This window comes from Choloepus didactylus, chromosome 15, assembly GCF_015220235.1.
Source record: "Choloepus didactylus isolate mChoDid1 chromosome 15, mChoDid1.pri, whole genome shotgun sequence".
NCBI lineage: Eukaryota > Metazoa > Chordata > Mammalia > Pilosa > Megalonychidae > Choloepus > Choloepus didactylus.
This window is the reverse complement of record NC_051321.1, coordinates 83,111-106,810: the sequence shown is the minus strand read 5'-3', so window position 1 is coordinate 106,810 and position 23,700 is coordinate 83,111. Positions and strand designations below refer to the sequence as shown.

The 23,700-nt window shown below is 60.5% G+C and overlaps 2 protein-coding genes across 6 annotated transcripts; one reads left to right on the top strand and one right to left on the bottom strand.

Moving 5' to 3' along the window:
* Window positions 1-269: 269 nt before the first annotated feature.
* Window positions 270-9,231, bottom strand: CALY (calcyon neuron specific vesicular protein). Of its 4 annotated transcripts, none has more exons than XM_037804969.1 (6): window positions 9,082-9,231; window positions 4,061-4,214; window positions 3,010-3,123; window positions 1,011-1,124; window positions 592-896; window positions 270-474 (listed from the first exon to the last, which is right to left on the bottom strand). In XM_037804969.1, the coding sequence occupies exons 2-5, from the start codon at window positions 4,193-4,195 to the stop codon at window positions 612-614; spliced, it is 648 nt and encodes a 215-aa protein (XP_037660897.1). In that variant the 5' UTR covers window positions 4,196-4,214; window positions 9,082-9,231; the 3' UTR covers window positions 270-474; window positions 592-611. The 4 variants fall into 4 exon arrangements, with proteins under 4 accessions (XP_037660897.1, XP_037660898.1, XP_037660896.1 ...); XM_037804970.1 differs by lacking the exon at window positions 9,082-9,231 and adding an exon at window positions 8,110-8,258; XM_037804968.1 differs by lacking the exon at window positions 9,082-9,231 and adding an exon at window positions 7,552-7,758 and having other exon boundaries at window positions 270-425.
* A 10,572-nt stretch (window positions 9,232-19,803) lies between these two features.
* Window positions 19,804-22,899, top strand: PRAP1 (proline rich acidic protein 1). 2 transcript variants are annotated; one of them, XM_037804802.1, is made up of 5 exons: window positions 19,804-19,898; window positions 20,943-21,009; window positions 21,739-21,791; window positions 22,379-22,470; window positions 22,600-22,899. In XM_037804802.1, the coding sequence occupies exons 1-5, from the start codon at window positions 19,891-19,893 to the stop codon at window positions 22,830-22,832; spliced, it is 453 nt and encodes a 150-aa protein (XP_037660730.1). In that variant the 5' UTR covers window positions 19,804-19,890; the 3' UTR covers window positions 22,833-22,899. The 2 variants fall into 2 exon arrangements, with proteins under 2 accessions (XP_037660730.1, XP_037660729.1); XM_037804801.1 differs by lacking the exon at window positions 19,804-19,898 and adding an exon at window positions 20,084-20,832.
* The last annotated feature ends 801 nt before the right edge of the window (window positions 22,900-23,700 follow it).

Genomic DNA, 23,700 nt, shown 5'->3' with positions numbered 1-23,700 from the left:
TTGGGGACAGGAAGTGGGGCTGGGAGGTGGTCCCAGAGGACCACAGAGGACTGAACTCACCCACTGTGGCTGGCAGGGGGATGGGCACTGGGGAAATGGACTGCCGCCAGGGGGCTCAGGCGGTGGCCCTGCACCTGCCTGTGTGACCCCAGCCCTGCTGCTCCCCCCCAGCTGCAGCCACTCTGGACAAGCTGGCATGGCCCCCCAGGGGTCCTGCTGGGCAGTAGGCTGGGGACCCAGGAGGACGTGCAGGAAAAACAAGAGACCAGGATGGACATGAATCTTTACTCACAGGAAAGCAACAAAGCCTGCGTCTCAACAGACATGGGGCAGGGGTGCCGGGGGCAGAGCACAAACACGAGGGCAGCGCTGGGCGCCGGCGCCGGCCACAGGATGCCGCTGGCTCAGATCCAGGGGTGGGGGGGCTGCGAGCAAGCGAGGCATGGTCTGGCTGCTGGTGGTCCCACTGCCCACCTGGAGGCAGAGAGCAGAGCCCGGCTGAACCCGCCACCACCTCCTGGTTGAGGGGCCCCGCCCCGCACCCACGGCCACCGCGACGGCTCCGCGTTCCCCGCGATGGGGCGCGCCTACCTGAGCGGCCGGCAGGGGCATCACTGCGGGGACAGGGGCGGCGAGCTCCCCGCGGCCTTCCTGGCCTCCTTCTCGGCCTTGGCTGTGAGCTTCCCAGGGGGCTCCGTGGCCGCTTGGGTCCCCGCCGGGGTGGGCACCTTGGGCTCCTTCTTGGCGCGGTAGCTGTCCCCCCAGGCCGCCGGCATCTCTGTGCCGTACTTGCGGCTCAGAGGGTAAGCCCCGATGGCCGCCAGGATGCTGCGGTGGCGCTCGGGGTCCATCTCCGTGTAGTACATCTCCAGGGTCAGCGGTGTGCAGATCTTGTGCTGCGCGGGAGAGGCAGGTCGCCCCCTCACCCCCACCCCAGGGGGCTTCCCCGGCTGTCTCCACTGCACCGACTCCCACCACCCCGGGGCGCCCCGGAGCCCGCTTGCCCTTACCCGAAGCAGGAAGCCGTCGGGGCAGGTGAACTGGTCGTACCAGATGGCCTTGTACATGATCAGGACGCAGCCCAGCAGCGCCATGGCGAAGGCGATCATCCTGGCGGTGGGCAGCTGCGCGCGCGGCAGGACGCAGAGGAGCCGGTTACCGGGGCAGCCTCGGGGGCGCAGCCCCTCAGGGAACCCCGTCCCACCCGAGTCTCTGCCGGCCTCGCCCCTGCGGTGCTCTTGCTCTCCCCTGAGGATCCACCGCGTCGGCACCGGCCTGGACGCCGCCCCTCCGCGGGACACCCGGGGACTCTGCGCGGCTGCCTGTGGGAAGTTGTCCTGGGGCCGCCCCCGCGCGTCTGCTACAGGCTGCGGACGCAGCATCTTGGAGGAGACCCCCGCGGACTAAGACCCTTGCAAGCCGTTTCAGGGGTCGGTGGCAGAGAAGCGCGGGGGCGCGGGCGGCTTGGAACCTCCTCGTCGGGAGCCTTTGCCAAGACCACGCGCGGGTGGAGCAAGCCCCGACTCTGCTAAAAACCAGGTGCACCTGTGGAGCCGGTGGGTGCCGGCTGTGGGTGTAGAGCCACCGGCCAGAGCAGCGGCCCGGCTGAGAGCGGGGTTGGGTGCGGCGGGGAGCAGCGTCCACTCTGCCCGTGGCCCCACGCTGAGCTCCGGCCGAGGGCGGGTCAGGCGGGCCGGATCGGGCGCCTGAAGTCCACCTCTCGGTGGTTCAGGAACCCCACGTGGGGAGGGGCTGGGGGGTGAGGGACACCAGGGGGGACTGGAAGGGCCTGGGCTGTGATGAGGGGGTTCACTGCAGGGAAACCTGAGCAGGAGCCGTGTCCCCTCTCCCCACGACCCCAAAGGAGTTCCCAGAGGATTGAGGCCAGGGATGAACCGGTGGAAAATGCAGGCCTCTGTGGGGTGGTGCTTCCAGCTTATAAATGATGGGATTTCAGGGAAAGGGGGAGGTTTTCCCACTTAAAAATCACAGGCTTTACAAAAATAATACAGTAAAAATAATTTTTTAAAAAGTCATCCTTATCTGGACCTGGCATTGTGGGATTGAGAACATCTTCTTGACCAAAAGGGAATGTAAAATGAAACAAAATAAAGTTTTAGTGGCTGAGAGATTTCTAATGGAGTTGAGAGGTCACTCCAGTGGATATTCTTATGCACTATATAGATAACCGTTTTTAGGATTTAATGTATTGGAATAGCTAGAAGTAAATACCTGAAACTACCAAACTGCAACCCGGTAACCTTGACTCTTGGAGACGATTGTATAACTATGTAGCTTACAAGGGGTGACAGTGTGATTGTGAAAACCCTGTGGATCACACCCCCTTTATCCAGTGTATGGATGGATGAGTAGAAAAATGGGGACAAAAACTAAATGAAAAGTAGGGTGTGTGTGTGTGGGGGGGGGTGATTTGGGTGTTCTTTTTTACTTTTATTTTTATTCTTATTCTTTCTGATGTAAGGAAAATGTTCAAAATTAGATTGGGGTGATGAATGCACAGCTATATGATGGTCCTGTGAACAGCTGATTGTACACCATGGATGATTGTATGGTATGTGAATATATCTCAATAAAACTGAATTTAATTAAAAAAAGTCATCCTTAATAAAGTTAGGAGATTAAAGAGGATGGGAGAAAATGCTTGCCAAGCACACGGCAGAGAAAGAACGGAACACTCCTTAGGGATCACTAAGGAAAGACATTCCCCGCTGGGACCAGCGCCTCACGGAGGACAAAGGCGGTGGTTCCTAGCAGGGTCCTGTCCGTGGCCCCAGCAGGGAAAGCGCGTCTCACCCTGCTTGACACGCAGGAAGCAGGCTCAGCGGGGGGCAGCCCTCAAGGTCAGCTGTCCAGCAAAGGGCCAGAGCCCCCCGGCCCCCCCACATGGGCCCCCAGCCCAGGGGACCAGCCAGGAGCCCCCTGCCCGGCCTTGCCCGCTGCCCCCTCCGGCCTGACCCCCACGGGCTGCAGCGGGCTGGGAGGTGTCACCTTGCGCCCTTCCTCGGGGTGGCTGCAGGCCAGCCTCTGGGCCTCCAGGTCAGGCAGCGTCTTCAGCTGCTCCGGGGAGGAAAGCTGGTATTCCGTCTGCGTCTGGATGACCACCTGTGCAAAGAGATGGCTGCGGCCTTGCCAGGCAGGTGGCAAGGACACGGGGGGCCCTTGGGGAACTCAGAGGGCTGGTGTAGGGGAGCCAGGGGTCAACCACGTGGCCGTGGACTGGCTGTCATGACTGTCTGGCGGTGACAAGCTGAGGCCACAGGAGAGCCAGATGCTGCTAGTTGGCTGGGGCCACGCAGCCTTGGCGTCCAGCAGACCACTGACAGAACCCCCCACTTGGCTGCCACATTTAACTCTGGGGGTAGTGAGCTCTCCCTGCCAGGACTTCCCCTTTGGAGGTCATGTAGCATTGCCTCTTCTTCCAGGAAGTCTGCCTGGACTTCTCTGCCTTCTAGAGCCTTGTGCTCCCTACCACGTGCCAGAAGGAGCAGATGCAGTCTGTGTGCTCCCCTGGGGCAAGGACTGTGCCCTCCCCACAGCGTCCACTGAGAACCGGCCCCAGAGCTTCAACTGATGCTGCCAAAGCCCACCCACATCTCTTCTCCCAGGTGGTGTGTTGCTAACTGCTGGGACCCCACCACGCCCCCCGCCAGTGGGGGGCTCTCAGTGCCACTTCCACCGTGGAGCTCCCTGTGGGCTTCTGCTGAACCCAACTCTTTGCTTCTTAAGGATTTCTGCTGAGAGCTCCCTCAGGCAGGCCCTGACCCAACACAGAGCTGGGGCCCGCAGGGGAGGGTGGGGGCCTCTGCTGGCTGAGCCCCCCGGCCGCATGGGCTGGCACGCTCTGCCAGTTGGCGTATGGATTCTGCAGTCACCGGCAGCTGCTTCACCCTGGTCCATGGGTGAGGAAAGGGCAGCTCCGGGACAAGGGTGGCCCACTGGGCCCTCGGCCCAGCGTTGGCCCTTCTCCCGCCTGCTCTGATACCTGGAGGAGGCACAGCCGAGCCACCCTCACCCCAACCCTGCCCAGGGCCGCCCTCACCTGGTCTGGGAATGGTGGCTGGAGGTGGCTGACGTCCAGGGGGCTGATGAGAGGGACGCTGTCCGTGGCAGCCCCATCCTGGTCCCCAGGGTCTTTGCCCGGCTTCCCAGAGAAGCTGCAGCCCAGCTTCACCATGGCGGTGACAGTCCTGGTCCTGGGGCAGGGACAGAGGTGCAGGCACTGCCCCGGCCACCCAGTGCCTTGCCCACCCCACCTGGAGCAAGAGAACCCCAGGCTGGTCCTGGAGCCCCCCATGCCGGAGCCGGGCCGGGCCCAGGGCAGTCAGGCCACCCTCCCCAAGGCAAGCTGCAAGTCCAGCTGAGGGTGTCCGACTCCTCCTGCCCCCACTTCCAGGACCCACGGCAGTGCCGGGAAGGCAGGTGACTGCCCAAACCAACACCAGGAGAACCTCCACCCGCCAACCCTCTCTAGAGGAAATTCCAGGGGAGCTATTCAGGTCAAAGGAAAACGATCCCAGATAGAGGCCTGGAGAATTCACAAATGCAAATATGGGACACCCAGCTAGACTTGAATTTCAGACTAACACTGCGTACTTTTTCAGCGTAAGTATGTCCCATGTGATATGCAGTGTGGGACCTATTTATCCTAAAACATTATTCGTTGTTGCTCTGAAATTCACATTTAACTGGACATCCTGTGTTTTATTTGGCAGTCCTGCTGGAGAAGCAGGAAGTAACAAAGAGCTACAGAAAGGACATGTTGAGAGTAAATCCGAGTGCCAATCCCACAGGACACAGTGCTAATAATGCCAGGAAAGCTGAACCATCAGGGATCCAAAAGACCCAAAATAAAAGCCCATAAGTCAGGAGGGGAGAAGAAGGGGAACGGTCTGGAAAGGGGGCCCAGGGCCCACCTAACACTGGACATGCCCAGGTGCATGGTCTAATCCATAGTCTGACCACCAAGAGCAAAGGATGTCCAAGCTGATAGATGGAAAAAGAAGAAAAGCAAAATATCCACAATCAATCAAAAGAAAAAGAAAGTGAAGCTGTCACAAAAACCTTCCCTCAAAGGATTTCAGAGCCAGACGGCATCACCACTGAATTCTGCCAATCACATAGAGAAGAAAGGACAGTGGGGGCACTCCCCAACTCATTTACGAGGCCACCCTCCCCCCAATCTCAAATCCTGGCAAGAACAATATGAGAGAGAATGTCACAGGGTGGTGCCACCCACAAAAAGCAGTGCAAATACCCCAAATGAACTACAAAGAGACAGAATCAAGAAATATATAAAAAGATAACACATCATGTTCAAGTTGGGTGGATTCTGGAAATTAAGTTTGTTAACATTTGAAAAACAATCAGTTCACATTAACAGAATAAAGAAGAAAAAGTCATCTGACTAATTTTAATTGCTGAAAAAGTACTTGATAAGATTGAATATTCATTTACTTAAAAAAATCTATTAGCACCTAAAGGATGAGGGAAACATTCTTAATCTCATAAAGGTTATCCACCACTACCAACAAAATAAACCCACAGCAAGCTTTATTTCATGTGAATGGTGAAAACCTTGCTTTGAGATCAAGAAGGAGACACAAATCCCCTTAATTCCTGGTATTGGAGATCCTAGCCAATGTTGTAGAGCAAGAAAAAGAAATAAGAGATATAAGAACTAGACACGACTGCGTAAACTCTCAGTATTACAGATGAAATGCCTTTGTAGGTAAAAATCCAAAGATTCTACAGATAATTAGGATTGAAAAGTGAGTACAACAAGTTTTTCTGGATTTAAGGTATTCAGAAATCAATTGCATTTCTATCATCCATAAGAAGTTAGAAATAATATCTAAAAGATCCCATTTAAATAGTATCAAATACAAGTGATCAGGAACGAGTCTAACGAGAGAGGAGCAGGACCTCTGTGTGGAAACCAGGAAACATTGACTGAGACCAAAGAAGACCTAAATCCCCCTAAATGAATGGAGAAAGACGTGGTCATGGCTTTCAGAAGGCTCCATTCAAACATGTCATTTTCCCCCAAAATGTATCTAGAGAATCAATAAATCCCCGAAAATATCCCAACAGAATTTTCTTGTGGAATTGGACGGAATCTTACGTGGCCTGCAAAGGGACCATAGCCAAGATACCTCAGGGAAGGAACCAGAGGGGACCCGCTCTGCCAGAGACCTCGTGTGCTGCATCACAGCAGAAAGTGAGTGGAGTGGCACCAGCCCACGGTGGGCCCTGGGTTTACAGCGGGGGGGGGGAGGGCACTCCTTCAATAAGCAGATGTCCACGTGGAAAACAGCAAACCTGATCCCTCCTTCACACCACACATGGAATCAACTGCAGGGGGATGTAAACCAAAGAGGGAAAAGCAAACAAGGAAGGGTCTCAAAGGTAACACGGAGAAGGTTTCCCTGCCCTCAGGGGAGGGGAGATTTTACCCACAGGACAAATAAGCACTAACCACAGAAGAAAATATTGATGAAATGAGAACATAAAAACTAAGAGCTTCTGCTCATCAATGCATAGCATTAAAAGGAAGGAAATACAAACCAACATATTTGCAACCCACCATGGACCAAGGGCTTACATCCAAAATATATAAAGAGCTCCTCAATTGGCAGAGAAAAAGACACACTGGGCAGCAGATCTCAAGTGGCCAGTGATTGTCAAGGAGGTGAAATCAGGCAGGGACTTCCGGGGCTGAGGATTTTCTAGTTCTTGACCCGAATGGCAGAGCCTTGGGGTTCACTTTATCACAACCCATTATATGGCGAACAGACAAAAAGCAACCAAAGGAAGCAGGTCTGTGACAGGCCACCCCGCTGCCCTCCTCTAGAGATGGGACCCCGGGCCCTTCAGGGCCATCCGTGGGGAAGCGAGGCTGTGGCCAGAGGGTCAGCTGCTAGGGAGCCTGAGCAGGTCCCAGCTCCCCGACCCCTGCCTTCCGAGGACCCCTCCTCCAGGAGAGGGGAACTCACAGGGCAGAGACTTAGGAATCATCTTTTTCCTTGTTGGCCTCTGAACCCCTGGAGGTGAGGATGGGTACCCCCAAACATACGCTCACCCCGCCCCCTGCAGAGGATGCTGAGCCTCCGTCCATCAGGCTCCTGCCCTGGGACGTCCCGGTGCCCCCTCCCTCCACTGCCTCTCCCCGTCATGGCCCCACAGGCGCCGTGACACTCCCTCCCCGGCCCCAGGGTCCAGGGCCCAGTCCGCGGGCTCTGGGTGGGGTCCCGCGCTGCGCAAAGTGAGGAGACCCGCCCTGCAGAGCTCCCCTGCGGGAGGCACGGACCGCGGAGCAGGTATCACAGGCAGGACGGCGCTAAGGGAAGCAAGAGCGTGGCGAGGACGGGGCGGGTGCGAAGGAAGCAGCTGCGCTGGGGAGAGACGTGGCTACCGACCCCCCCCCCCAGCGCTCGGCGGGCGCTCGGGGGAGGTCTCAGCGCTGTTCGGCGTTGGCAGAAGTGCGCGCCTTCCCAGGTGCGCCGGCCGCCCTCCCCGCGGGCACATCCGCACCTGCCCCCCAGCAGGCAGGGCCGCGGCCGGGCGGGGCAGTCGTTCCTCCGTCCGTTCATTCAGGGCGCTTGCTGGGAGCGGTGGGGGCGGGGGCGCGGTGGTCGGGGCTGCATCCTCGGACCCGCGGCCGCAGCGGACAGGTTAGACCCACAGATCGCGGGCTGGGGGCGGGCGCGACCCCTGCTCGGCCAGCGCTGCCTTTTACAGGGGAGAGAGGACGCGGGGTCGCCGGGGGAGGGACGGGGGCTCGGCTTCGCAGACGCAGACCCCGTCGGAGGGCGGAGCCCCCCGTGGAGAGCCCGCCCCCCGGGGCCCGCCGGGAGCCGGTTCCCACTCTGATGCGAGCGTGACGTCACCTTATGCCTCCGCGGGTTTCCATGGCAACCGAGAGGGGCACAAGCAGGTATGTCTCCATGGAAACCAGGAGCCATTGGGGCCCTCGGCTCGCAGGCAGGATGCTGGGGAGGGGCTGGCTGGCCCGGGCCCCCCATTCCTTCCCATTGCCTAGTCGCGGGGCGCCCGCTGGGAGGCCGGGGGAGGCCGGGGGCGCTCACTCACACGACGCGCGTCTCCGTGGGACGGGGGGCGTCCCAGCTCCCCTCGCGCCCCCTCCCTGCACCCCGCTCCAGCACTGTCTCTTCTCCCCGCGGCGTCCGGCCCGACAAGGCGTCGGTCTCTCCCGGCGGGGAGGGGGCCGTGGACCGCTGGACGGGGCGACAGACCTCGCCCAACCGCCCGCACAAGCTCGGCGGAGGCGGGCGGGTCACGTCGCAGACTCGCTTCCACGCTCGCCCCGGGATGCTGCGTCACAGCGGGGAGGTGCGCTGGTTGCACGCGAGCGTGTGCTTGTGTCAGGCCGTGCGTGTGGCAGCGGACGTGAGCGCCTCGGACCCCGCACCCCGCCCCGCAGGTCCTTCATGGCTGGCTCCGCTCAGGGGCAGCCACACATGACCACAGCGGGCGATAGTCTCCCCGCTCTCGGAGCAAGGGGGCCCTGGCAAAGGCGGGGGCGGGGAGGCTGCACCTCGTTCGCAGCAACCAGTGGTCCCGCACCCGGCGCCTGGAAGACTCCGACCTCCAGACAAATGCCGCCCCGCTCCCGGCCATGCCGCCCCCCCCGCCGCCCCCTGGTGGGCAGCGGCTCCCCCGTGCCCCAGTCTCCTCTGCCCCCCGCCCCGCCCCCCGACATTGCTGAGCAGGACCGGGTGCTGGCACGTACGCATACACCTCCGGGCGCCCGGCTCCCACAGGCTCTGCTATTCCTGCAGGGGGGGCCGGGCGGTCCCAGGGAGGGGGCTGTCGGGGGGTGGGCAGCCCTGGACCACCCGACGAGGAGCCCTGTCCGCCCGAGGCCTGAGGCCCCTCCGCTCAGCAGAGAAACCCCTTGGCGGGGACCCACCTCTGGCCCGGCTGCCCCTGGGATCAGCCGCAGACTCCCCCACTCACACCCACGCACACGGATCTCGCGCACACGTGCACACACACCCCCCCTCCCCCAGGCCCACAGGGAGAAATGTGGAAATCGCTCACAGGCGGCTCCAACGGGCAGCTGCGAAGGATGCGGTCGCTGCAGGATGCGGATGCAGGACCAGGATGCGGTTCCAGACGCTTCTCGGCGGGCGGGGGGGGAGGGGCGGGGACCGCGAGACCGAGGCTGCGGTTGCCCGGGAGACGGGTGTGGGGGGGTGCCTGGATGCTCTGCCGGGCGCACCGCCCCGTTCCCTGTCAGAGCCACTGCGCACCCCCACCTGCGCCCCAACACCCACGCTCACCCACCCTCAAACTCACCCACGTACACACTCGCTCACCCACACCCGCACTCACACACGTAAATACTCGCTAACCACCCTCACACACTACAAACACATACACGTACACATATGCTCACCCACACTCACATGCGTACCCCCACATTCACACTTGCTCACCACACTCACCCATTCACCCACACCACACACCCTCATTTTCCGGCTCACCTTCTCACTCCCCCAGCCTCAGCCTCAGCCTAGCCACAAGCCTACACTCTCATGCACACTATGCAGACACACAAGTGTGCATCCAAACCTTGCACACACATATACCCAGGCACACACCTTGCGCACATGCACTATCACCCGCCAGGAGCTCACAGACACTAGCTCCTCTCCCGCAGCAGGTCCTCTGGGTGCAGGACTGCGCTGGCTGTCTGTCTGGCCCAGCCTGCTCCACCTTGGCTGGTTGCCTCTGGCAGACCCTGTCCTGTGGGCTCTCTGCAGCCCCAGCTGCGACCACAGGCCACAGTCACAGGCCGCAGACACCCCCAGAGCTCTGAGTGTGGGTGCACTTCCAGACGCGGAGGGACATTCTCAGCCCTTGCCCACCCACCCCGGGTGCCTGAAACCCTGATCTTCTGGAAGCTGAGGAGCCCAGCAATCTAGGGCCCCGAATTCTGTCCAGCTGGGCATCAAGGGGCTTCCAGACTCAGCTCAGCCAGGGCCCCCAAGCAGCCTCAGGACAGGCCAGGGTCCCCACTTCTCCACTTCCAATTCATTCCAGGTGTGAGGGTGGGTCCTGGGATGGCCTCAGGGATGCTGGGGTCTTTCCCCTTCCCCCACCCATCCCTCCCCATCCCACTCCTCCAAGCACCCATGCCCTCCCTGTCCTCCTTCCCGGCAGGGGCCAGGGCCGTGTATAGGGTGTACAGGGGTCAAAGGTGGCAGCTGAGCTCCAGACTTCCCAAGGCTCCCGGGGCAGGTGCAGGCTCAAGTGTGTGCGTGTATGTATGTGTGTGTGTGTGTGTGAATGAGCATGAATGTCTCTGTGAGTGTAAGTGTGAGTGTGAGAGCATGGATGGGTGTGTATGAGAGGGGGTTTGGAAGTGTATTTGTGTGTGTGTGTGCACATGCATGAGTGTTGCATGTGTGAGTGGTGGGAGGGGTGATGGAAGGGGATGGGGGGGCTCACTCTGCCCCCCACACTGACCCGGGTTCAGCCAGCCAGCCGGCCCCACCCAGAGCAGGGCAGGGGCAGGATGGATGAGTCGGGGTGCATTAGTGTCCGCGGCTGCTGAAAGCAGATGCCGTGGAGCAGGTTGGCCCAACGAGGGGAGTTTATCAGCCCACAGGCTTACAGCTCCGAGGCTGAGAAATCCAGGCATCATCAGGCGATGCTTTCTTCCCGAGCTTTGGCTGCTGGCAAACCGGGGCTCCGCGGCCACCTGGCCAGGCACATGGTGGTGTCTGCTGGCTCTCCCTTCTCTTCCGGGTGTCGTGGATTTCAGTTCCAACTTCCATGGCTTCCTCTCTGAATTTCTTTTCTTATAAAGGCTCTAGCACAGATTAAATCCCACCCACCCTGGGCCACACCCAAGGAATGGATTCCCTTTAAGAACATGATTTTTTGGGTGCATATGGTCTCAAACCACCACACGGAATTAGGGGGTCGGGCCACCTCACTGCCTCCCTCCTGCTCCTCAGCAGTGGGACTCCCCAGGCTCCCAGGTATGACCTGGGTGGAAGGCCCAGCTGCTCCCCATCACCCCTGCCCAGGCTCACCCTTTTGTGTGGTGTCAGCCGGTGACCCCTTGAGCCACTTCCACTCCGTGCCCTGGCCCCAGTGCTTCAGGTTGAGGCCACTTTCACGTCTGCCCTGGGTGCTGGACAGGGAGTGTGGTGGGACCCTCCCTGGTCTCCCCTGGGTCTGGGGGCAGCCCTGTCTCTGCCTGAGCCTCTGCAGCCCATGGAGCTCCCTGCTGCACTTCTGGCCAGTCTGCCAGCCCATGGCTTGTCCCTACCAGGCCCTCGCCTCAGGTCCGCGGGCCCCAGCCTTCCTCCTGCCTCACCGGTGGAGCCCCTGTCCCCCACTCTGGGGCGGGAGGAGGGTCACAGCCTCCCTCCTTCTGACCCGAGGCTCTCAGTTGGTCACCTGCCCAAGCTGAGGCCCTGAGATGGTTCTTTTTGATGACCGTGTCCAGTTTCATTGCTGTTTGGGGAGAAGAGGATATGTCCAGCTCCTTGTTCCAGATCAGAAGTCCCATCCCTCTCTATTTCTTTTTGCAAAGTTGGCTCCAGGAGGAGCCCTGTGCCATGGGAGGTGTCAGGCTGCAGGGCAGCTGTCAGCAGCTGCTGGCGGGGGGCACAATGGGAGCCCCCATGCCTGCCAACGAGTGCCAACGCCCTGTTCCCTCTGCCCGCTCAGCCCTGGGCCTGATGCTGCCCTGCAGCTCGGACTCCAGCCACCAGGGGTCCCGACAGCCTCGGGCGAGGCCCCCACCAGACGGCCCCTCAGACACCAGCCACGAGTTCAGGGTTCCCAGAGCCACCTCACTCCGACCAACGGGCTCCAGATTCACGGTTCCTGCCACCCTCTCAAGTTCAATAAATCGCTTGAAGGACTTACATAACTCAAGAAAGTGCTAGACTTACAATTGCAGCCTTATTGTAGTTCAGAGGATACAAACAAGGAGTCAAAAGAGGAGACAACAGAGCAAGGCCTGGAGGGACCCCACCCACAGCGTGTCACCCTCGGGTCACCCTCCCGGCACATCAGTGGGTGCTGCCGGCTGGGGAAGCTCACCAGGCACCAGCACGGTTTTTACTGAGGGGCCGTCACCTGGTCGGCGGGTGGGATTGATGCCCTCAGGGTGCGCTCGGTCCCCAGCCCCCGCCCGCCTCCCTGGAGGGGCCGGCAGGGCTTGGCCCTGAGCCCCCACCTCTCATCCCGGTGGGTGACACAGTGAGGCCCCACCCGAGTCACTTTGTCAGCATGAACCACCAGGTGTACACGAGGGCCCTCCACAGAGACTCTCCTGTCGAGGGAAATCCTGGAGATTTCCAGGGTGTCTCTGAGGAGCTGGGGGCAAAGGCCAGCCAGAGTCTCTGCCTCTGACAGTCCACCTCCCGGTCTTGCTGTGGTTCCCCGGTACCTGTCTGTGCACCTGCACTAACTGGACCATTTACCTGATGGATGTGCAAGAGCAATAGGAAGACAGCTGGGATTCAGGGGAGCGGCGTGGGGGGAGTTAGAGAAATGAATAGTTTGTTCTCTGAAGCCATTACTTACATTTTCATATTCTTGATCTGATTCCTTTCCTCTTTCCCCCTTGATCTCCCACTATCTGTACCTTATGATAAACTTGTGCAGAACTCAGCAAAGAAATTAGCTGGTGGTGAGCCAAGTCCGGTTCCTCTGCAGGCCCTGGGGGCTTTCACTCGGCTCCCAGTGCCCTTGCTGCCCGGTCCTCTGACCCGTGGTGTCACATGATGCACCTGCACGGGGCAGGTGAGTGTCGTCAGCTGACAGCACCACCCACCCCTTCCCACCCACCCCCCATAGTACGGTCCCGGCACCATTCAGCTTGAGTGCAGAAAACCCAGTGAGAATCCGGAGGTGTTTGCTGGGGCTTTTCAACAGAACCGGCCTTTGTCAGAATCCCAGATAGTGTCGTGGACAGACAGCATCACAGTTGGCCATGAGGGTCTTTCTACCTTCCAAGTCAGCCGGGGACACAGTCAGTCACCCTGTCCTGAGTCAGCTGGGGACATGGTCAGGTGCCCCGTCCCGAGTCAGCCGGGGACACGGTCAACCACCCCGTCTCACTCACAGGCCTGAGCTGAGGCTGCCGTCCGTCGTCTCCTTCGGGGAGGATGGGGCGTCCCTGCTCACTGTATGACAGGCTGTGTCTTATTTCAGCCTATGGGGACAGGGAGGGTCCTCTATGTACGGGTGCCCCAGAGAATGTCATAGGCTTGGAGGTCCACACGTTTCCCAGAGGTGTGTCCCCTCGAGCCTCAGGGGCTGGGCTAGGGGCCACTGCCCCCGGGCACTTGGGCCTTGGCTGTATAGAAACAGCCCGGGGCCCCGTCGGGTGCCCTCTCTTGCCCGGCAGTGTTTGTCGAGTCTGCCTGGCCCACTTCGCAGGAACCTCGTCATCCTTCCAGGCTGGCTCCCACCAGGCCCTCCTCTTGGAGGAGAACGCTCCCTAATCCTTCTGGCTGATAACCCTGTTTCACGTCTCTGAATGCTGTGCCCCACAAAGCAGCACCCGCTCCATTTTACCTCGGTGCTTTAGCCATTTTGTCTGATGGCCTGGGGGCAGTTAGGTTATATAGGCTTTGCACCCAAAATGTTGGACCCTGGAGCGAGTTTGAGTCTGTGGATTTTAGAGTTGACCGAGGAAAAACAAGTGGCACTAGATGGCAGCCGCATGTAGGCATTCCTGGGGGCGCCCTGGACAGGTGTGCAGGTGTGGGGGGCGGGGGGGGCTAGCGGGGACGCAGGGGGAACCCGCTGAGCAGCTGGGGCACTTGCAGGCTGCTTTCTTGTCGAGGGTGCAGTTTCCCAGGCTAAGCAAAGCAGGGTCAACTCTACAGTGACTAAAAATTGGGGGGGGCTGTTTAAAAACAACTGGGTGTGTGAGAATTTGAGCTGGGTGCTGTGGGGTTCTCTAGCGGGGCCAGGCCCGCGGCTCGGCTTAGAGCCCACACCGGGTAGAGCGGGGCAGCCACACCTGGATGGGGTTACCTCAGGTAAGCCACAGGTGTGCCTTCCTCCTCTGGGGGAGGGGTGGCTGGTCCCCAGGGCCCTCACCCCCGAGCCACCCTCGGTTAATCCCACCAGGACCCCGTTGTCTTTTCCTGCTCAGCAGCTTTGCAGCCACAGCACCAGGCGCCCTGGCCCGTTGGGCATGTGGCTGTTGTTCTTGGCCAGTGTCACCAGGGCCCTTCCCAAGCCTCCTGTCGTCGAGGTTTCTGCCATTGGCCTCCACCCACAAGCCAGTGAAAACCCAAACGTGTCACCTCTGAGTTCCTCCATCACTGTGAGGACACGGCACGTGATTCGGCCCCTGAGCTGACTTGCCCTCCCTTCTCCTGCCGTGGCCCTTCCTCCCGGGGGTCCCGGGTGGTGCAGATGCCCCCTCGGAGCTGCCGGCTGTAGGCCCATGGCGTCTCGTGGGCCGTTGGGGCTGCTCATAGGGCCCTGCCATGTGGCCACGGCTCCGGCAGCTCCTCAGGTGGTTCTGAAGCCGGTCCTGGGAGAGGGGTTCCCTGCTGGTGGGCACCGTGGGGGCCATTTAATCACGGAGCTCTCCCGGGCTGCTGCCTCATTAGAGCGTTTCTCTGACATCACCTGAGACATTTTGGGTGTTTGGGGATTATCTCACGTCCTTCACTCATAGGGACAGTTTCAGTTAACACAACAGCTGATACTTGTCTCTCAAATGGCACGTGTCACAGCGTCTGGAAAGTCTTTGCTGCAAAATCCCGGTGGTTGGCACTGGGTGGCAATCGCAGGCTTTTGCCAGGAGCGTGTCTGCCTGAGAACCTGGAGACGCTTCCAAAATCGGGTCTGCAGGTGGGTGGGGATCCAAAGGCTCCTTCCAATTCCGGCGCAGCCTCCTTTTGCTCAGGTCCCCATTCTTTTAGGTGATTTTTTTATAGGTAGGAACCAGCAATATTCTCAGAGTCTCCAAAATCCAAATAAACCAACCAAGTGCTGGGCCTCCTGTTTAGTGTTAGGGGTAGGTGAGGGCGGCAGTGTCTTCCTGTCACCTGTGGAACATCGCAGGTGATTCCTGGGAGACTCGTGTTTGGGAGGCCTTTGGATCCCTGCTGGGTTATCAAGCAGCCGTGGTTCCTCGAGCCACCGGGCCACACAGGACATGACCGCGCAGGGACTCCGCTGGCGCCAGCACCCTGGCCTCTGCGAGGCGTTAGCTGCAGTGCTCGTCTCTGTTGGTTGCTGGTTCAGGTCAGCACCCTGGGTGGGCTCTGGCAGCCCCGGGTCCCCACGTAGCGTGTCCCGTCCAGCCTGGCCCAGAGGCCGACCCCTTGTCTCTCATCACCAGGTAGGGGACGTTCTACCCAGGGTGTCTGTCCCCATATGACATGCAGGTAAGGGGGGCACAGTCACTTCACATAAAGCTGTTCAAAAATTCCAGCTTTCTTCTGAACACCACCTTAATTCCATCAACCACTGCGTCTCCGTAGCGCCCCCCCCGCCCCGTCTAACCCTGGCCCCTTGGGACCAGGTGCAGGCTGTGGGGTCCAGTCCCCCCGGCTCCTGTGTGAGGGACCCCAGAGGAGCCTTTCCCCTCCCCATGCTCTTCACCCACAGGTGCCAATGGCCTGGGGTCCCTGCAGAGGGGGCGGGCAGCCAGGGACCACCTCTCCCTCCTGCTGCTCACGGCCCCAGGCAATTCCAAGCTTCCTTCTGGCTTTTTAAATTCCTCCAAGCCGGGCTGAGTAGAGGCAACTTGTTTAGGATCTTTAATCTTGAGGGACTAGCAGGGGCTCCCAGGGCCCCCCACTGTGTTAGTGACACATTAACAACTGTTCCAACCCCACCGGTGTCTGCTTTGTTCAGCCCATTTCTTAACGCCCATCTGAAGACTCCGCTGTTGGAACTTAGCGCTCCCCTCGGCCTTTCCCCCTTTCCTTGTGAATTGCTCTAATTTTCCTGCACCTGGAAGTCCCTAAGGGGAAGCTGAGACGGCAAACCCTTGAGGCTTCTTGGGGCGCTGCTGGATCTTGCAGCAGCCGGGTTCCACGGGGCTGGAGCCGAAGGGGCTCTCCAGCCATGGGCACCGCAGCCTCGTACGTGACTCCGGCATGGCCCACGCACGCGGCCTGTCTGCTGCTTCTCAGGAGACCCCCAATCTCCCCTCACGGGAGACCAGCTCTCGTCCAGGCCAGGCCAGGCCGGCTACTCCCTGGAATGAGCTACCACATGCCACTTATCGGGAGCTGTGGGTCCCCAGGCAGGCCCTGTGCTCCGCTGCCTCCGGAAGCAACGCGTCCTGCAGAAGGTTCCTTGGGAAGCCGAGGGCACCGAGCCAGGAAACAAGACTTCATGCTCCCCCTCGTTCCAGGGTTCCTTGGCCCTCGCCCCATGGGACCACCTTGGTGGCTGGGGCCTTAGAGGTGTTGACGTGTCCCTGTGCAAGTGTCCCCTCTGGGACTGGCCTGAGGCTGGCAGTCATGGCTCAGCCCAGCTTAGGACCCCCCCAGCTCTCTTTTATCTTCATTTTAGCAACTACAGATAAGGGATTGGGTTTTTAGCTTATTATTTACCTCTCCTGAGGTATCCAGGGGGCTGGTCCACCACCACTTCTGAGCCCACTGTAACTTCTACCTTTAGTGACTGGTGGCAGCGTGGCCCATCTCCCACCATGGGGGGCCTGTGGCTGTCGGGAAACGAAGCTCCTCGTTCCCTGCTTGTCCACCCCATCTCCCCCGAACCCCAAGTGCCAGCGAGTCAGGGCCGTCCGAGCAAACCCTGCTCCCTCTGACACCAGCTACCCAGGGCAGGGGCGCGTCCCCACGCGGCCGCCCTCACTTCCGACCAACTGGCTCCGAAGTTCAGGGGCTTCCAACCCCCCTCAGGCTGGATAACTCACCGGAGTGATGCCCAGAACTCAGGAAAGCTCTATACTGACAGTTGCAGTTTTATTATAGCAGAAATGATACGAATTCACTCCATATACAAGAATTAACTCAAAATGGATAAACCACCTAAATACAAGAACTTAAAACTATGAAATAGTTTTGTTCCAGGAGAAAATGTAGGGAAACATCTTCTGAACATTGTAGTTGGCAATGGATTCTTAGACTTTATACCAAAAGCTCAAGCAACAAAAGACAAAATAGATAAATTGGACGTCATCAAAATTAAAAACTTTTGTGCATCAGAGAACATTATCAAGAAAGTGAAAAGACAACCCTGTTAGGTCATTTAGGAATTCACACAAATGCAGCGAGTCACGGTTTAAATAGAGAATTTAAGGTTTATTAGAGGAAGAAAGCAGAAGAAAGCAGGTGGGAGCCATCAGAAAAGAAAGAAAGGAAAAATGGCTCCAGCCCTCTATCTGAGAGCAGCATTTTTTAAAGGAAAAACCCACGTTGGGTGTTGGGGGGGAAGGTCCTGCTGAATGTGTTCTGGGCCTCGATTGGGTGAGTGCTTATCAGTTCCTGCTGACTGGTTACTAGGGTTCTAACACACTACTCTTCTTTGATGTGCACTATATTATCTATGTGGAGGAAGCAGGCCTTTTGGCTTGTTTGTGGTCATTCATCTTTATGGGGATATCTGATCTTGCCTTGTCCACCCCCTGGAGTCTAGGTGCCACTGTGACTGGGATTCCTAAAACAGCCTTCAACCCTTAGTTTATGGCACACCTGGTATTTATGAGATAAGCAGCAGGGCCTGTGGATCAGACATTCCTTCTATACGTTAGACTCTTTTTCTGGGGCCTGACAAACCCATAGAAGAGGAGGGAATATTAGGAAACCTCATGTGATGGTGAGATCATGTGTCGACTTGATGGTGAGGTGTCCGGCTGTCTGGTCCAGCAAGCACTGGCCTGGCTGTTCCTGGAGGGCGTCCCATGGACTAGGACCATCGGTTAGTTGACTGCATCTATGGCGGACTGCATCTACAGCCAGCAAAGGAGCTGGCCCTCAGCCGTGAGAGAACCTCATCCAATCCAGTCAGCTGAAGAGACCTTGAAGGGAAAACTGGGGATTTCAGCATTAGAAGGAAGATTTTCCATCCCTGCTTCAGCCAGCTTCTGGGGAATTCATCAGAAACCTCCACTGGCGTTCCCAGCTTGTGGCCTGCCCTACAGAATTCAAACTTGCCCGTGCCCACGTCATGTGAGCCAGTTCCTATAATACATCTCATAATATTTGAACTATATACTTTCAGTTCTGCTTCTCTCGAGAAATCTGGCCAAATCATCATACATCTGATTAGGGTTTACTATCCAGGATACATAAAGAACTCCTACAACTCAGCAACAAAAACAAAAACAACCCAATTGAAAAATGGACCAAGGATTTGCATAGATATTTCTCTAAAGAAGATATACAACAGCCAATAAGCAGATGAAAAGATGCTCAACATCGTTAGCCATTAGGAAAGTGCATATCAAAACCATGCGATCCCCCTCACCCGCACAAGGATGGCTGCCGTTTAAAATACGGAAAACAGCAAGTGCCGACGAGAACGCAGAGACACGGGAACGTGTGCACTGCTGGTGGAACGTAAGAGGGTGAAGCTGGTGGGGGAGAGTTTGGCAGTTCCTCAGAAAGGTGAGTACAGAATCACCATGACCGGCAACCCCACTCTGGGTATGTACCAGAAGAACTGAAAGCAGGGACTGAAACAGATATTTACACACCAGTGTTCACCGCAGCGTTATTCACAACTGCCAAAAGGTGGAAGCAGCCCAGGGTCCATCAGTAGAAGAACGGACACAGAATGTGGTCTGTCTGTACAGTAGATTATTCCGCTGTAAAAAGAATGAAGTTTTGCCGCCTGCTGCAATATGGATGAACCTTGAAGACATCAAGTTGAGTAAACTAAGCCAGACACAAAAGGACAAATATCGTATGATCTCACATATATCAAATAACTAGAATATGCAAATTCGAAGAGACGAAAGATTAGAGGTTACAGGGGTGCCGTAGGGGGAGGGGAGGGGGCTATTGCCTCGTGGGTGCAGAGCTTCTGTTTGGGGTGAAGTGTCAGTAGTGACTTTGCTGCTGGCGGCACAACATCGTGAATGTAATTAAAGCCGCTCAATTGTATACCTGGAAGTGGTTAAAACGGGAAACGTGTTATGTACATGTCACGCAACAAAATTGTTTAAAGAAATAAAAATAACAATATGGAGCCAAAGAAGAGGTCTGGGAGGGCCCCAGACACGAAGCCCCCACATCACCCTCCGTCACACTGATTACTGTCACACCAGAGAGGCTCCCGATCCGGGTGCCAGCGTGTGTAGGGTTTGTAATCACTGCCCGGTGGCTGGACCCCGTCTCCGGCCCCTCCTGGTGCATGGAGGCAGCTCAAAGCCCCAACCCCCTAATCACAGTTGGCCCCACCCTGGGATCTCATTAGATAAATCAGCAGGTTTATGCATAACAAAGACATTCCAGTGCAGGCAATTCCAAAGCTTTAGAGCGTATCTCCTGGAACAGGGGCAAATGCAGCCAAATCATTTATTATGCGACAGGTGGCCTCTGGGGGCCAGGCGGGTGGTGCTGGGCGGGAGGTGGGGGGTGAAGGTTGCAGGAGGTGGTGGGCGGGAGGTGGGGGAGGGGGTCGGGGCTGGGGCAGGGTGGGCTGGGGCCCACGGTGGGGTGGGGAGGCTGGGTGGGTGGGTGCTGGGGGCTCTGCCGGAGGCAGGGGCTCCTCCTGGCTCAGACCCAGCCTGGGGTGCAGCTGGGCGGGCCTGGCCCCTGACCTCCGGCCCAGACACACCTCATGGGGGCCATAAAACCCGTCAGGCTGGGCGGGGAGCGCAGGGTGCCTGAGGCCTGGGTCCCGGGACGTCTGCTCTGAGACGGGAACACAGACATGAGGAGGTAAAGCCCCCACCCGACCCCCACAGTCACCGCCTCCTGCTCAGAGACCAGCCCCAGGGCAGCTGGGTGGCGAGGGTGGGGGGGGGGGTCAAGGCCTTCTGTCCACAGCGATCAGACCACGTTTCCCTGCCGGGAAGAAGGGGTTCCGGCAGGACTCTCCCCTCCGGCCGCCGTCTGGGGTCTGCGGAGGCCCAGGGCACATGGGGACGGTGAGCAGGCCCGTTCCTGGGGACCCCAGCCCAGCACAGACTCGCCCGGGACAGCTGGGGCAGGAGGCAGAGGCGCCAGGGCAAAGGGCAGTGCCCGTGGCTGCCCCAAAGGGAGGGGCAGGGCCCCAGGACCTGGGAGCCGGGCTCGAGCTCGGGGGGCTCAGGCCTGCCGGACCCTGGGGCCCCAGCCGACTGCCCTGGGCCCTCTCCCTGGGGGCCCTCCCGGGGCTGGGAGCCTTGGGGACCTCCTCACCACCAGCCATCTTCGCAGAGAGTGGGGAGGGGACCACAGCCAGGCCTGCTGGCAGCCAGTGCTGCCCCCGGGGACGCAGGGGCTGGAACCCTGCCCCCACCCCGGCCAGGACTCCCCGGCCCGGGCCCCGCTCTCCCCTTTGGCCTCCAGGCCACACGCCCAGTGCTGGGTCACCCAGGAAAGGAACAAAGGTCTTCGTGGGGTCAGGATTCCGGGCCAGGCAGCGGTGTGATGGGGCTGAGCTCCCTCAGACCCAGCCCGGGCCCCCCACCCTGCAGCCCCAGGCCTGTGGGGGGGCTTCCACACCCAGACGCCTCCAGCCCTCCTCGGAGGCCTCAGTCCCGGGTGCCCCCAGGACCCAGCGCCAGCTGCCCCCCAGGCCTGGCCCCTTCCCGCCACCGAGCCGGAACCCAGATCCAGAGGGAGCCGGGAGGGGCTGCGTGGGCCGAAAGCAGAACCAGGCTGGGCCCGGGTCCGGCAGCGGGGAGAGGGTCCCCCCACGACAGGCTGCCCGCCCCTGGGGCCTGGGGCAGGGGGAGGGGAGCAGCCCGTGCACCCCCTCACCCCCTCTGTCCTGTGCAGGCTCATCTTCCTCGCCAGTCTGCTGGCTCTGCTGCCCCGGGAGGCAGGTGCGGGCCCCCTGCCCCAGGTACGTGCGGGCCCTGCCCCAGGGGCGGAGAGAGCACATTCCCGGCGACCCCCACACTGGCCAAGGGAGGGAAGGCGGTTCACACGGGTCCGCCTGTGTACCCCCCCGAGGGACGAGGGGAGCGGGGCCTCATTCGGCTTGATCTGAGGGCACCTGTCCGAGCTGGGACCCGTGGGGGGATGGGAGCTGTACTGCCTTGGCCGGGACTGGGGGTGTCCTGGCCCCACCCCACTGCTCCCCGACACCTGGACCTCCTGGGGGGGTGCTGCTGACTGTGAACGAGATGTGAGGGGACACTCTGCATCGTGGGGGCCCTTGGAGACAGTCACCCCCATCGGCTGCGGGGCCCTGCACAGCCTCCTCGGCTCACAGCTGCGCCCCCAGCCCAGCCAGCCCCGGACATGGGCTTCCAGCCCCACCCCGCCCGCTGCACCCCAGGAGCAAACACCTCCAGCCAGGCTCCGGGGTCCCCTGCAAGTTGCCCCCTCAGGGCCCAGCTCTGGGGAGGGGGCAGGAGAGGAGTGGGGTGGGGGTAGGGGGGCTCCGGGTGGGTTGGGTCAGTGGACGGAGCTGCCCGAGGCCCACGGGCCTCCCACCACAGCACAAGCCGGCCCAGGAGGGCCCCTCACCCGGAGGGGCTGTGAACCGGGGACAGGTCCGCGGGCTCTCCTGCCCCCAGAGCTGCCCCCGAGGGACCCAGCAAAGCCCACACCTGCCCTCACTCTCCAGGTCTCCATCAAGACCAAAGTCAAAGACACCGCCTCCGAGCAGGACACGGAGCAGTAAGCCGCCCCCTCCCTGGATCCAGCCCCCGGGGCCTCCCCTGATATCGGGGCCCTCTGGGCAATGGGGGGGGGGGAGAGGCCACTGTGGGGGCTTGAGGACTCCTGCCATCGGCCCCCTCTCCCGCCCCAGGCCGCCCCTCCTCACACCTCACCCCCGCTGGGGCACCCACAGCGTGTTGCCGTCCGGGGCAGGTGCCCTGTCCCGTGGGGGCCTGGGCGTGCTCTCAGCAGCCCTCACGTCTGGGGACAGAGCTCATGGGAGGCCCCCGCCCAGCTCCCCGAGAAGCTCTTGGGGGGCTGCTGGTGGTGAGGGGCTGGAGCCAGCAGACTCCTTGCAGGGGCGCCCTGCCCTGTCATATCCCCGGGCACGGCGGGCTGCCTAGAGGCGGTGGTGCTGTCCTCAGCTCCGTGCAGGCCACTGGCCCCATGCGGGGTCCTCTGAGGGGCTGGGGGTCAGGGGTTGGCGCACTCAGAGGCGTGACCCTCGCTCGGCCCCATGGTGGCCCGTCCCTCTCCTCCTCTGGCCTCTCCCTGCCACGTGGCCCCCTGCGGCCGCCCACAGCCCTGACCCAGCTCCCACGCAGGGCCTGGGACACCAGAGCCGCGGCGCCTCCGAAGGATGATCCGTGGCAGGGGCTCCTCCCCCTGAAGGCTGCTGCCCCCAAGAAGCTGCCAGGTGGGTCGGGCCCCCCGGGCCGGGGTCTCACCACAGGAGGGAAGTCCCGCCCCTGGGATGGGCAGACGACCCGGGGAGGGATCAGGAAGGTGGTCGGGGGTGCACCGGCCACCACGGCCCTGTCCCTAGATGCCGCGGTGGTGGCGGAGATCAAGGACGTCCTGGGCCGCTTCCGGAGCCCCAGGCCGGGGCCGGAGCTGGACCGCGACGGCCTGTACCACCTGCAGCACGCCGAGGCCCCGGCCCAGCAGGAGCCCAGGTCGCGGGCGCTGCTGAGCCTTCAGGTGCTCCAGGGGCCGGAGGAGGACCGAGACCACCTCTACCACCCGGCGGAGGCCGGGCCAGACCATGGGCTTCTCTGACTGTCCCCCGACCCCTGCCACCTAAAAGAGAAATAAACGCATGAAGCAGGAGGCCCTGTGTTTTGGAGAACAGTAACCCTGGGCCTGGGCTACTCTGCCTGGGAGACGAGGGGCTGCATCCTCCCGGGGCCTGGGGGTTCCGTGCCCACCCCCAGCTGCCCACACCCCCGAAGGCTCAGGGAGCCTCAGCTGCAGGGAGGTGAGGGGCGGCGGTCAGTGGCTGGGGACAGAGGACACAGGTGGGTCCGTCTCAGCACGGAGACCTGCAGAAGGGTCTGGAGGAAGGACGGGACCTTGCAAAGGCAGGAGGGGCCCAGGGGCCAGGTGGACAGGTGGGGGCAGGTGAACTGAACTGCGTGCGAGCGTGGAGGGGGTTTCTTGCCATACCCTCCACCTGGAGGGCGACACTCGGGGCCTGGGCCCTCGGACCTGCCCTGGCTGGTCTGCACAGGTGGGCGCGCACCTGCGGCTGTGAGCGGGGAGCAGCCAGAGGGGCCAGCGAGGCGCCAGGGCCCATGGTTGTGGGTGACCTCGGGCACCCCTGAGATGCGATGTGCACTGCTGCCCTTGACCATGTGTCAGGAGGACACCGGGGCCAGAGCGGGCCCCATGAAGGACCTGCCCTAACCCGGCAGAGGGGCCAGGCGGGCGGAGGACCAAGCTCCGACGTCCCGTGCTCAGCCCAGCGCCCCACTGCCCGCCCCACCTGGCCCCCAGGAGGAGCAGAGGGCTCGGACCCAGGGCCAGGGACTTGGCTCTGCTACTCGATCCTCCCTCCCCCGGGTGACCTCTCCCAGGCAGGTGAGGATCTGTGGGCTCTGGGTTCCACCAAAGGCCTCGCAGCCACAACCCCCCCCCAACCCCACGG

Bases quoted from the DNA above. Each gene is read 5' to 3' on its own strand.
- CALY (XM_037804968.1), bottom strand. From the start codon at position 7,610: ATGAACGGACGGAGGAACGACTGCCCCGCCCGGCCGCGGCCCTGCCTG. The intron at 3,124-4,060 runs GTGAGGGCGGCC...CTCTTTGCACAG, and splicing joins AGCCACCATTCCCAGACCAG to GTGGTCATCCAGACGCAGAC. The intron at 897-1,010 runs GTAAGGGCAAGC...TCTCCCGCGCAG, and splicing joins CCGACGGCTTCCTGCTTCGG to CACAAGATCTGCACACCGCT.
- PRAP1 (XM_037804801.1), top strand. From the start codon at position 20,099: ATGGGGACGGTGAGCAGGCCCGTTCCTGGGGACCCCAGCCCAGCACAG. The intron at 20,833-20,942 runs GTCCGGCAGCGG...TGTCCTGTGCAG, and splicing joins CAGAACCAGGCTGGGCCCGG to GCTCATCTTCCTCGCCAGTC. The intron at 21,792-22,378 runs GTAAGCCGCCCC...GCTCCCACGCAG, and splicing joins TCCGAGCAGGACACGGAGCA to GGCCTGGGACACCAGAGCCG.